At 38.9% G+C, this 14,465-nt stretch overlaps 1 protein-coding gene across 14 annotated transcripts in view; it reads right to left on the minus strand.

The window, feature by feature from the left end:
• Nucleotides 1-14,465, minus strand: part of Il15 (interleukin 15) — a 65,530-nt gene that overhangs the window by 1,573 nt on the left and 49,492 nt on the right. For 5 of the 14 annotated variants that reach the window (XM_035442523.1, XM_027406134.2, XM_035442522.1 and 2 more), the window contains 4 exons: nt 10,465-10,562; nt 9,473-9,557; nt 3,893-3,937; nt 1,502-1,639 (listed from right to left, as the gene is read on the minus strand). In XM_035442523.1, coding sequence (XP_035298414.1) covers nt 1,502-1,639; nt 3,893-3,937; nt 9,473-9,557; nt 10,465-10,562 — 366 coding nt within the window. Of the gene's footprint in view, nt 1-1,501; nt 1,640-3,892; nt 3,938-9,089; nt 9,285-9,472; nt 9,558-10,464; nt 10,563-11,675; nt 11,772-13,157; nt 13,313-14,465 lie in introns of those variants that run through there. The other 9 variants (XM_027406139.2, XM_027406137.2, XM_027406141.2 and 6 more) reach the window with 5 other exon arrangements.

The raw sequence follows: 14,465 nt of genomic DNA on the forward strand, positions 1-14,465 counted from the left end.
AGTGTGAGACATGTAGAGAAAAGAATGGGGAGAGATGATGTGGGGAAAGCAAGGCGAATGTAAATAGCCGACATCAATAAGAAGGTGGCATCTGAGCAGGCACAAAAGGCAGCCCAGCATGTGGGAGAAGCCAAAGCATCTCAAGGTCATTGGTCTCCCTGTTGTGTCCACCTAAAGACACTCCCTGAGTGTCACAGACACGCATTCCCTGACCTTTGTGTAAACATCCCAGTTTAATGGCTAACTGCTCCTTCCCTGGTTCCCCCATACACACATGCCCCCTCTGGTGCTACTGGGATTAATGACTAACTGGCTGGTTCACTCATTCACTGACTGGCTAATTCACTTCCCTCCTTCCTTTATAATAGGGACTACAGAGGCTTTAACACAGTATGCTGAAGTACTTATTACATGAAATTTTTACTGTGCCTCCTCTGGTGACATAATTCCTTTGTTTCTACATTGTTTTTCACCCCATGGTTGTGCTTTGAGGCAAACTTAATATGAGGCACAATTAATTCCATGCACTTCAGGGCATTTGCGAAGCTCATCCCTCGGTCGACCACAGGAGTCACTAGTATGTGCTTTCTTGTAACCCTCTCCTGCTCATGCTGTCTGTGATGTTCCAAACAATACTTGACTCTTTGACAGTTCTGGATATTATAATTTTCATTACTTACATTTTGGAAGGTGATAAGACAGAAGCTGGGGTAGAACCACTAGCTACCCAAGTTGGGAGGTGTGATTAGCACATCAGCATTCAAACAGAAACAAGGACAGCTAGTGGATCAGCATTATCCCTGGTGTAAGAAAGGACTTTGGGAACCCATTCCACATCCACTGAGAGAGAGATGCTCTCTCAGCCTGAACACATAGGGGTGGGGCTAGGCCCTGCCCAGGATGATATGACAGACTTTGGGGATCCCCCATGGAGGACCTTAGCCTCCCTGGGGAGCAGAGGGGGGATGGGATGGGAGGTTGGTGGGGGTAGGGGAAGAGGGGAGAGGGAGGGAGAAGGAATTGACATGTGAAGCAGGCTTGTTTCTAATTTGAACTAATAAAAATATAATTTCTTGGAGGAATAAAAAAGAAAAGAGATTCGTCTTGGTTTTTGAGGACTCAGTTCCTTATCAATCTAAAGCATAAAGAGCAGTGTGTGACAGCCACTAAGGACTAACCCAATAAATGCGAGCTATCATCTCTGATGTTCAACACTTGATTACATTAATGTCTATCCAGAGCACCTATGCACTTGCTTGCCTTTCCAATATGCTTCTCGTGCTGAAGCACACTGGCTATTCAGAAATGCCTGTTTGCCAAGGGAATCAGTGAGCTTAGGATGCTGTGCATACAAGCTCTGGTACCACTTTTGAATGTCACTCCAATGGAATGGAATTCTTTCTTGTGGTCCCCATAGGAGAACCTGCTAATGTATGAATGCCTAACCCCAAGCAAGCACAAGCCGTCAGATGCAGCTCACTACAGCTATTGGATCACTCACCTTGTTAGAAGACAGACTGCTGTTTGCTAGGAAGATCACGTTTCTTACTGTTTCACTTAGACGCTCATTACTGTACTCGTGTAAAATAACTCGTAATTCCAGCAGAAAGCAATTCATTGCAGTAACTTTGCAACTGGGCTAAAAATAGGAGTTGCAAGGAGCCCATTTAAAACAAACAAACAAAACTTCTCATTCTTCATTTTCACATTGATGAGACTTTGATTTAAAAAAATCAGTCTCATCTAGTTATCTTACAAAGAAATGTAATATCCATCCTACTTAGTTTTAACTGTCAACTTGACACAACTTAGAAGATAGTCTTAATGAGGAATTTTCTCTCAGGTTAACCTGTAGGCATGTCCCTAAAGGCTTGTCTTTATTGTTAATTCATGGAGGAAGACCCAAACGACTGTGGGTGGCGCCATTCCCTAGGCAGCAAGGTCCGGAGGGGTATAACAGTGAAGAGAGCTAGCTTATAGGAAGCAAGCAAAAGAATTCCTGCAATTCTCCCGTCTCTGTTCTCGTATGGTAATTGGATGCTTTATGTTTCCTGACCTGACTTCCCATAGTTATGGACTCTAACTTGGAGTTGTAAGCCATATAAAGACTTGCTTCCCCAAATAGTTTTCTGTCTGTGTACTCCTAAGGGATTTTATTTATAAAGGAAGTGACTTTTTTCCCATTTGGTTTTGAAATCAAAACTAAAACCAATAACAATGAAGAAAGGTGGCACTATTGTACAGAAGGAAATGTGTGTTAAAGGCCACCATTCGTCACTGAGCATGCCTCTTCCATTCTGTGGGTGATACAGCAGTCTGGAAGTGACAGGGCATTTGTAAAAACAATTAGGGTCAGACTGTATGTTCACATTTGAAGGAGTGATAACTGCCAGTCATACTATCCCTACAATTCCAAGCAGAAAGAATTCCAAGAAACTCATGGTAAAAATCAAAGCAAAATAGTGCCTGCTTATGGGGTGGCCAAACCGGAAAGGGATGGTGAACAGCAGGAAAACATACTTCTTATAACAGTTACTAAACATCAAAAATACATAAATAAATAAAAAGAACAAAAGAAAGGAAAACATTTAATTAGATTCAACAGTGATTCAAATTAGGACCTGCCTCAATCTAATCTATATTCAAAATAGTGGAGTGTTTTCTGATTAGGAAAAAAAAAATAAAACAGAAAATACATTAAGATCAGGAGGGTGGTCTCTAGAGCTCACCCATGTGTTTGGTGAACATCTAGTTGTCTGAGTTTCAGACTCCAACATCTACTTAAGACTCTAAAAGTGGGGCACACAAACCTTCCATCTCAGAGAAGTTGCACTTGACAGTTTAGAGCCCACAGCAGGCAGTTTGGTTTTGGTTCTAGTTTCGTTTCTGTCATTGTCACTGTGATAAAATTCTCTGACAAAGAGCAACTTCAGGGAGAAAGGATGTCTTTTTTTGCTCACAATTCCAGGTTCCAGTCCATCATAGCATCAAAGGTAAGGCATGAGGGACTTTTAAGACAGCTGCTCAGATCCACAGTTCCGAGCAGCAGAGACACTGCAGAATGCCCAGCTAGCCTTCTCTTCTCACAGTCCAGGCTTCAGCTTGTGAAGTGGTGCTGCCTCCATTTGGAGTGTATCTTCCCACCACAGTCACCCAGATTAAGAAAAATACCCTGCAGACACAGCCTCAGGCAAAAACTCATTGACATGCTTACCAGTCTATTTTAAACTGTGACACTATTAACAATTTAAACTGAATTAATGTTCACATTTTCCAAGCAGTGGCATTGGAGATCTATCCTTCAACTTTAGCAACAATCTAGAGTGAAAGAAGTAACCACATGGCCAAATGCCTACAACCACCATTATAATTAAGCTAGTTTTTCATTCAGAAATTCAAGTACATTGTTTGGATTATGTTTTTATCACAGAGACTAGTAAAAGGACTTCTTACAAGTGTAGAGATTCATGCAAAATACAAAACATGCATGCCCTCACAAAAGTTGCAGAAGTCATTATTGAAGATGGTTTCACACTACAGCGCTAAGAATGATGGGTATGGTGGAGATGTTTAGATTGAATCATTTAATGTTACTCTAGTTTCTAATTCTATGATGATCTAACTGCATCACAGAAACAGATGAGGGATTTTGTTTGACATTGATGGAAACATATTTGATTTCTATTTTGATTTGGCACCATTACAAAAGTAGCATTTATGTATCACTTTTTCCTAAGTCCCACAAATCCAATGATCCCTTAGAAATGTCAGGGGTCAAACACTGTGAGAAGCCAAGGTAAATTAGATTTTAAAACTGTAACTATTTCAGTGAAGTTTTGGGAATATGGCTGAAAAACTGGAAAACAGCAATTAAAAAATTAACTATACTCACATGAAAGTCACTGTCAGTGTATAAAGTAGCATCAATATGAATAGACTGAAAAGAGAAAACAAGGTAATATGGAAAATTTAGGTATAATAACAACTTCCTGTAAACAATAAATTTAGGCCCTTGAATTAATTTTGAATTTTGCAAATGATTTTAAGTTCCAGCAGTTGTAAGAGCACATATAGTGATCTGCTCTGCTACCTTTTCTGTGTTACCTGGCTGGTCCTTGCTTAGCCACAACAAAATTTTCTAACAGGGAATTCATGTTGATGTAACTTTCTCCCTTCTCCAGATTTTACCAATTTCATCCCCTTTTCCAATCCTACACTTTGATTATTTCTAGAATGCATAAGAAATAGAACCATATAGAATGCAACCTTTTAAGATTGGCCTTTTGAAAAATAACATTTTGAGTGGTTGTGTTATAGGAAAAAAGAAACCCCAGCAGATAGTGAGTTCACTATCTCTCCTTTATCTGATTCCAGTTCTCTCCATTGTTAATGTACTGCATACATTATGTACATTTGTTATATCCAATGATCGGACATTTTTACATAGCTACAGTTTGGTTGTTTAACACCCCCGAACTCTTGGTTCCAGGGTGGAAATGGTAAAAGCTCTTGCATAGGGGTCTAGGAGAGGGCCACAGGTCACTGGGATGTGACTTTGAAGGGAACTCTAGAACTGTCACGCCTTCATTTATATATGAATATTCATTTATATGAATATCTATGTATTCATACGAGTGTGTGTGTGTGTGTGTGTGTGTGTGTGTGTGTGTGTGTGTGTGTAGAGTGGGCTTTGAACATGCAATGGCAAGTATCCACCATTCTAAAACCATACACTGTAGTTGTGTTATAGAGCACTAGTACTCTGCCTGTTCATCCTTCCCTCCCACCTAATCCCTGCCAACCAGCCATCTTTGTATTTGCCCTCTAATTTTGTCTTCCCCACAAAGACAGACCATTGAAATCACACAGCATGAAGCCTTTTCAGATGCAGTTCCTTTACTGCATGGTATGCTTTCAAGGTGTTTGTTTCCTGGGCGTGGCCACCTATTTCTTTTTGTCACTGAATAACACTCTATTGTATGGATGCACCAGAATGAAGACCAGGGTGAATAAAAGTGGTGAGAGTTTTGTTTTCAGTCCCAAGGACAAGCGGTTTTCCACTCACTAGCAAGAGGGGTAGTTTAAGGTGTTCTAGTAGACATTTTATATTTATTTGGACACTTTGCCCTCCGTGCCTCCTCTGCTGAGAATTTTTGACTTGAACTAGTTCTACAGCAGTTCACTGAAGCTGCTACAATTTCATATGAGCTTAAATAAAGACATATACTTCAAATTCTGAAGGCAATCAGTCTCGGAAGGATGTACCAGTAATAGTCTCCTAAGACTTCTCCCTTTGCCTCATCAATGCCCCTCTTGTCTTCTCTCAGTCTCCACAAAGTATCTTCCTCCTGTGGGTACTTGTAGCATGGTGTTCTGTCTTTCTAAGGGCATTGGCCATATTGGATTCAAATCATCCAATTGACCCTATTTTAACTTAAATGGGCCCTTTAAAGATCCTGTATCAAAGCTCAATCATATTAAGAGGTATGGACAGTGATTAAGAAAGGAAGATCCATCCTGTATAAGAGGTGCTCTATTTATCATGTCTTCTCTAATCAATTGATATGATTTTCTCCTTAGGCTCCTGATATGTCAGAGTGGGCTGATTGATTGATTGATTGATTGACTGATCTTCAAATAATGAAAATATTTGCATATTTAGAATAAACTCTATATGTTGATGTGTAATTCTGTTTATATAGTACACTGATAGATCTGATCCCTAATGTTGTAACTGATCATTTTTATACTAAGTACATGAGAGTCACTTGTCTTTGGTTTCATATTTCACATCAGGGTAAGATGAGTCTCCCAATCTGAGTGGAAGGAGCTTCCTTCCTCCCATACCCTGGAAGAGGCTACGTACATCCTTTGCAATTTTTGCAATAGATTTCAGGATGCTGGAACAAATCCAGCTGTTACTGATGGTTCTTCTAGGAGGTTCTGTATAGTGAATTATATGATGTATAATGGTTATAGTGGTACTTGAACCTTTGATTTCATGTTTTGGGGAGTTTGTGGTATTTGAAGAATTTGCCTTTTTCCTATAAGTTATTGGTGCAGAATCTGAAGTTACAAGATACTAAGGGAAATGATGGTGAATTTGATCCCCACAAATTCTGTGCTGATAGCCTCCAGTCACCCATGGTACTGATGCTGTATATCCACTATCTTATTATTAGATGTTTATTAATTTGTTTATGTTTCACCGACTTGCCTACCTCTTTCCAGATTTCAGCTTCATTCATTTCTGCACTGAAATCTATTCTTTTCCTCACTCTGCTTGTGCTGAATTTATTTTGTGATTCTTCTAATTTGGGGAGACATAATTTAGTTTGCTGGCTTGTCTTAGCACATTTCCTCTTTTCTAATACATTTATTTGATTTTTTAAAATTTCCTCATCTTAACAGTTCACATCTTAATGGATGAGATTTCATTTTATTTGGTTCTATGTGTTGTTTTTTTGTATATTTGAGAATCAGTCTTTAACCCATGAATTATTTAGAAATACATTTTTTAACTTGTAAATTTGGGGGACTTTGCTGGTTTTTTCTTTTTTCATCTCCAGTTTGATTCTATTGTGTTCTAAACATACTTTCTGCACAATCAAAATTTTCGTTAGTTTCATGAACCTCACTTTGTGTCTCAGGGTATATATTTAGTCTTGGAACTATTCTATGACAATTTTAAAAGTTTGTTCTGATGTTGTTGAGCAGAATACTTCATGCATAAAGTAAATCACATTAGTTGGTTTTGTCATGGTTTCTATCTTTCTGGAATTTATACTTAATAGTTTATTTTAGTTTAGTTATTGGACTGGAGACAGTAAAATCCACAACTGTAATCATAAATTTGGTCTGTTTCTCCTTTGGACTGTTAAATTTGTGTATCATGAATTTTGAGACTCTGTTGCTTAGTGCACATATATTAAGAATCAATGTTTTTTCTTCAGGAATTTTCTTTGTTCATTAATGTTGCTCTTGGAGTTAGCAGCTATATTTCCTATCTATTGACTTTACCTGATACTAATATAAGACTAATAATGGTCTTGATTGTGACTTCCCTTTTCTTGGTATGATTCATGATTTTTCCTTGTATCTGGGTATGATAGCTATTATGTTAGGAGAATCTAGTCCTACTTAAGTATTCTGTTTTAATATGCAGTAAATCACCTGTTGAGATGTTTTGCCTACAGTCTGACTTGTATTTTGTGTTGTGATTCTAATAGCATCTCATTTCAAGGACCTCTGTGGGCCTTCCATTGTAATCCTCACTCACTTTGTTAACAGTCACCTATTTAGACCAGGTTCTCTGTCCTCTTTGGTAGATGATGGAAGACACTGGCCCATAGGGACAAAACATACTTCTAGAACTGTCATTTGGAATGCATTCCTGGGCTTTCTTGACTATCTTCAATAGAACCTGCTCCTAGGACATCTGGTACCTCTAGGCAAGATGATGATCTACGATGCCCAGAAAAGATATTTCATTCTAGTGCTAATGTCACATTGGGTCCCCTTCATGGAATCTGTTTCCAGCTAAGGAAAATGAGTTTCTGATTTGTGAGGAATGGAGTTCCTTAGGCTACATTACTTGGATACTGCATTTATTTTTTTAATTCTTCAGTAGTTACTTGAAAATTTTGTAGACTTTTTTTGATATTTATTCTTCTTATAACTCACCATGTCCACACACCTTCCCTTCCCATCCATCTTTGTGTCATCTTCTTTTCATTTTAAGTCATAAAGTGCGGCCCATGTACCCTTCCTAGATGTATGGCCTCCACCTGAGCTAGATGATCTCACAGGGGCAACACCCCTAAAGAAAACTTGTTCTCCCTGTCTCAGCAATGATTAACTGCTAATATGTCCTCAGATAGGAGTGAACTTCATGTCAACTTCTGCAGTTCATAATGGCATTTTATTTGGCCCGAGCTTGTGCGCATCTTGAGTATGCTGTCATAACTGCTATCAGTTCATATGTACAACTGGCCTGTTGTGTTGAAAAAAAAAAAAAACAAAACAAAACACTGTTTCCTTGTAGTCATCTACTGACTCAGGATCTTACAGTTTTTCCAATACCTCTTCTACAAAGATCACCACATCTTTGGAAGAGGGTTGTGATATGGATTTCCCATTTAGGGCTGATCCCATTTAAGACTGAGCATTGTACAGTCTATCATTCTCTGCACATTGACCAGTTGTGAGTCTCCGTGTTATCACCATCTACTGCAAAAAGAAGCTTCTCTGACGAGGGCTGGGAGATGCACTAACATATGGGTATAATGATAAGCCATTAGAAGTTGATTTCAGGCTATACAGTTAGCAGAATAATAGTAATAAGTTCTCCACTAGAGCCTAGGACCTGTCTAGCCACAGGTAACTCTGATAAAGGTGCAAGTTTTAACAATAATTAAAACTTGAAAGCAATGCCTGATGAGGCTTTGCAAACTTCATATCTTTCTTCACAAACATCATTATTTCAAAAGGTATTTCATGAGAGCTTGTAGAAAGACACACAAGATGCATACTTCATAGTCATCATATGATCTTCTGGGAAAAAATGACATCAATTATCTTACCTAGCACTGGCTCCTACACAGCACAATAACGAGCCAGCCATGCAAGATGTGGCTAGTGGCATGACTGATTTGGATAACTGATTTTAAGAAACTTCATGCCTGGAACTATAATCTTCATCAAAAGCCCCTGGCTGGGAGGTCGTACACCCTAGGGTAGAACCTGCTACTACTATTTTCTTAATGACAGTTCTGTCAAATTACTTTCTACATATTTATTGTTGTGTCCACAGATCTGGTATCCTATTAGCCTTAGTCACAGAAACTTCTTTTGTCAGTGGGAAGCAATCAGTGTTGACCCATAATTAGTCAAAGTGCTGCCAAGAATCCATCAGCTGCTCTGTACTAAATGAGATATCAACCCACCCTCATCCCACCAAGGCTCAGGAAATGCCCATGAAAAGGAAGCAGAAAAATTTAAAAGCCAGAGGGTGAGGAGGACTGCAGTGAAATGCTGTCTTCTGGATGTGATGTGGCTACCATGTGCATGAACGCACAGTATTTTGTTACCTGAACAGGATTGAGTCTACCAAAATGGCAGTAGAGCAGAGATGTACTCTCCTGGCTCTGTCCCCATAAGGCTGGAGTCCTGGGGCAGGGAAAATTATTCTTTTTTGATGGTGTCCCCATTCTTACTTTCCCGTGTTCCTGTTGGAGGGCTACACATCCATGTACATACTGGCAACACTAATTGGACTTGGTGGGCTTCAAAAAAGCAAGAAAAAAGATACAAATTTGGGTGTGGACACAATGAGGAGATAGAAGGGGGGACTTAGGAGTGAAAAGGGAAGTATATATGATCATATGTTCATTATATTCATGTATGAAATTGAAATATATATATATATAAAATTTAACCAAAAAGAAAAGAGAAATGGAAGCCGAGTACTCACTTGGATAAGAGACTCAATGTATTTTAGATCACTTATCACATCTTTCCAGTTGGCTTCTGTTTTAGGGAGACCCACACTGACACAGCTGAAAGAAAACACAAAGACAAGCACTTTGAAAGAGGGTGCCTTGTCTGGCTGAGTACATAAACAGAAAAACAGCCAAGTTCATTATATTCTCAATAAGGGAAAAGCCCAGGCCTTTTCTGTCTCTGTGCAACCAACAGCCCAGTGGGTGAATAGAACCATCAAATATATGGTACAACTTTGATACTCTGAGCTAATTCGAGGATGGCAGTCCACTCTTGAGGATTAGAGAAAAGCTGACTAGATAATTTGTAGGTAATCACATGTAGTTTATCACAATGAAACTGGAATAGCATCTGATGTGTGGCATGCTCAATACATGTTCCTGAAATATTTGTTTCCTTGAAGTACAGTTTCCATGAGACTTTTAGGGCTAGTCTTTATCAGGTGACAACTGTGAGAGTAAATATCCCTTTCAGTATGTCAAATGCCTCTTCCATGATCCTCACATAGTCATGGAAGATTTAGCTAAATACAAGATGGATGGTCAGAAACTTATTCACTTTGCTTAAAACTGAAATGTAGCATCTAGAATTAAAGACACATCGATCAAGTGGCACTGGAGTGATTCTTAAAACCTCAGGAAAAACAGATATTCTCAGAAGGGTCATGGGCAAAACATGCCAGCCAATGGCAATCCGCCTAATGAGAACAGTGTGCATTCATGGTGTCAGTAAACGGGATACTTCTAGCAAGAAGCTCAGTTGCTGTGGGGGACAGAATACACATATGGAATACTGCCAAGGTGTAGAAATCTTCAGTTTGTCAAGTCCCTGAGCATCTCCACAGTCTCCTGCTTGTCATACACACAAGTAAATTGAACATAGTACAGTCTCAACAGGAAGAAATTCAAGAACAAATGATCATGGCCATTATCATATAACAGTTAAAATAAAAGATGAAATTACCCCAAAATGAAGACATGAATGCCAGCCTCAGTTAAAAAATGACTGTTCAGAAGAAAACACAAGTAGCACGAGATGGATTTATTCCTCATATATGGTTTCTGGAAAACATAATCATAAACAATATGGTAAAATATCTCTAGTTAAAAACATGTATGAGTGCATTTTGTTGTATTTTAGGTGTAAAATTTAAAGCTGTCATTTCACAATCAACATTCTTTATCAGAAACAGTGAAGTTTCAGTGAATCTTGTGTTTTGTTTTATTCTGATCTCCAACTGTGTCGATGAATAAAACTCACCAATAGACATTTTGGAGGACAATGATACACTGACATTCTTAGCAATTGACACACATACCCTTTGGACCAGTCAGCTCTTTTTGTCACCATTGACTTCCCTTCACCCTCCCTCCTTTGTAATAGACCACATATCACATACAGCACAGATTATTAATGTTAAACAATAGCAAGAGACCAATTGTATGTTAATTTCATGTGAGTATATGGAAATTAAAATACATTACTATCACATGAATAAAAACTGGATAAAAATGAAACTAGTAAAGGTATTTGTGCCAGATAGTGCATGCCATCAATCCTGGCACTAGAAAGGCAGAGGCAAGTGAAATTCTCTGAGGTTGAGCCTGCTATATGGTGAATTCCAGGCTACCCAGGAATAAGTAGTGACAAGACCCTGTCTCAAGAGATGCATCCTTTCCCATTCTTATCAGCTACGACATACAGCTTTTCCTGGTTATTTAGAACCTTATTTGTCTGAGACAGATCCAAATTTGATTCTTTAACCTGACTCTTTAGTGTTTTTAAAAACTTTTGTAATAACAGAGAACAATGTCAGACAATTCCTCAACCACTAGAAGTCGGTGTTCTATTTTGTCTCTGCAGAAAAGATGCATAACAGCAGACCTTGCCCTCAGAGGCATAATTTTTGTGGTACATAGACGTTTAGCGAACAAGGGAGACTGAACTAAGTAAATAATGCATTACCAATGGCACAGATAGAACGGGCAGACTATTAGTGTTGTTTACAAAAACCCACATCACTTATCTATAAAATAAAGACAAACCTTGGGAAAACAGATGTCGGTCACAGCCAGAGATATTTAGAGAATAATCATGCATCTTATAAAATATAGCTGAGATTAAGGTGACCTTATAAGAAAGCAATATGCTATTTTTATCTGCTTTTTCCTTACCAAAATTTTCATTACTTAATGCCCAGGTAAATGCTTAAGTGTTGAAGAGCTGGCTATGGCGATGGGCTTCCAGCAGCTATCCATACAGAACACCTCCTGGAACATAACCAGGGTAAAGGATGACAATCAAAAACACAAGTGGGCAAGTCAGGGGCAGACAGAGAAGGACCTGTGTTTATGGATCATCTTCTTCCCAAAGAGTGCCCTACGTGTTCCCTAAAACATGCATCCCATCAAACATTCCTGAGAGCATTTGGGAAACCAATCTGGCCTCATGACTGCCAACTGGAGACCATATTTGCTGAATGCAAAGAACAGAGCCTTTCTTTCTCACTATGTCCTAGATCTAACAGAGTCCAGCACCATATTAATTAGAGTTAGAGGCATCCAAATACATAGACTCAAATAACCACAAACTGATGATGTAATTTACAGTGAGAGTTACATCTACAGGCTTCAAATAGACATCTTAGGTCTGCTCTTCAAAATAATTCATGTGAACCCCATTTGTCAATTCCCTAAATAGCAAAATTATATTTTTTCAAACTCAAAGTAGAGGAACATGTGATGGTTACACACTCCCATTCAACTCCATTTCATTAAAATATTCAAACTCAAAATATGTAAAAATATGCAGTCTTCCTAGACTTAAAAATGATACATATTAGTTGCCCTTACCAACAAAAATATCAATTATCTTTTGCTTCACTAATATAATTTATCACAATTATCTTAATTTTTATACTTTTAAAATGCTTCCTAATGTGCAAATATTTGCTGTAAATTATGTGCAGAATATTACCCTTATTTCTATGGTGTGTGTGCTTGTGTGTGTGTCTGTGCATCTGTGTTTGTGTCTATGTGTGATTGTGTCTGTGTGTGTGACTATGTATATGACTGTGTGTATGTGTGCCTGTGTGTGTGCATGTGTGTGTGTGTGCACGTGTGCGCGTGTTTGTGTGAGTGTTCGTGTATGTGCTATGCACATGCCATTGTGCATGTGTGGAAGTCAGAGAAAAATTGTGGGGGTTCCCTTTCTCCTTCCAACACGTGCATTTCTGGGATCAAACTTTAAGTCATCAGGCTTGTCAGCAAGTACCACCACCTACTGAGTCATCTTGTCATTTTGTATAAGTATAATTAAAAGAGGGAAATAACCTAACATTTATCGGGGGTATAAAACAAGATACTCGAGTTGTGTGGGCAATGCTGAGCTTCTGCACAGTCTTGACCCTTTGTTCCATGTGGCTCTGGCATTAGACTTCCCCTTCCAGCAGGAGTTCATATATTAAGCTTACTTGTGCAAGGACCAGAAAGGCTGAGCCTTGTTTATGCCTATGGCTGATGTTTGCCCCCAAAGCCTAAGTCACTTGAACTCACGATGAATGGAAAGCATAAGCAGCAAAGATTCTAGAGGCAGCTAGGTCTTCCAATTCAGCCTCCATTGACCTTTGTGTGATTAGTCTTTATTTTCTGACTTACACCTCAGTAATACTTGATTATCTTTTCCTTGGGTCGCCTGTTGTTCTTTATCTGGGACAGTGTTCTGACTGTAGTCTTTTTTCCAAGGAGCATGACTTTCCAGTTCACCAGTAATAGGAGCTTGTTATGTCTGTGTATGCTCTAGGCATGGTAACCTGCAAGTGACAGACAACACACAACAGGCAGAGAACTGGATTTAAAACTGTGCATGACAAGTAAGTGGGTGTTGTAAGAAGGGACCAGAGAGGGAACTTGAACGTGGTAAGGGCTGTGGAATAATATGCATAGGGTGTTTTCTTTCTCTATTGCAAGTCTTCAAAGCAAAGTGTTATTCTGATCATATCTTAAAAAATGGGCAGATGTTAGCTATGAGTGAGGCCTGAAACAGTGTGACATTATGGAAAACATCTGAGCAAGGACATGCGCACCGAGCAGTGTGATTACAGAGTGGTGAGTCATGTTCTTAACAGCATGAAAGAGGGAGACACAGTAGGCATGCTGCCACTACTATACAAATCAGAGTCATTTTCTACTAAGGGCTATGTAACAAGTAGTTCCTACTTTCAAAGTCTTGTAGTATTGGTCATAATTACATTGATATCCACTGCAGCTTGAAAGTAGTTCCAGATAATTAATGGGGATTGGCTGCAACCCAACTCAGCTTCATTAACAAAATAGGTGTCTGGTGCCTCTGACTCCCCAACCATCTCTTGATAAACAAATAATTTGTTTTGCTGACAATGCCTGGCCCCTGTGGATCCCTTACTCCAGCCTCATTTAAACACAGCTTAGAAAGCCATAGCTTTTGATGTCTTATACCTTTTACTGGCAGTTTTTCAGTAATTGCTGTCAAGTTGCCTTTGCAAGGGGTTAGTGAGATTCTTTAGGAATCCCACCTAGTTTCCATTAGATTAAGTTGTTACGAAAAAGCCAGCCTGCCTTATCATTTCACCATGTGCTTTATCCTTCTTGTGTATACTTTCACCATGGTGAAGCCACATACAACCCAAGGGACGCTGTCACCAAGGCCAAACTGATGAGGCCACTTGGTTTTATACTTTCAGCACCAGACAGTGAGTTAAATACACCTCCTTTCTTTAGAGGTGGCCAGCCTCAGGGATGTTGTAAAAGCAACAGGAAATAGAATGGCACATGTTTCTAAACCTTACAGTCTACCATAAAACAAAATAAATAAATAAATAAATAAATAAATGACCAGTTAAGATATTTCTTGCTTTTAAAATATCACCTCACGTAAAGATATATAGGCATATACATTTGTATTAATGAAATAACTTAAAGTTCTTG

Source organism: Cricetulus griseus, chromosome 3 (genome assembly GCF_003668045.3).
Source record: "Cricetulus griseus strain 17A/GY chromosome 3, alternate assembly CriGri-PICRH-1.0, whole genome shotgun sequence".
In the NCBI taxonomy this organism is placed as follows: domain Eukaryota; kingdom Metazoa; phylum Chordata; class Mammalia; order Rodentia; family Cricetidae; genus Cricetulus; species Cricetulus griseus.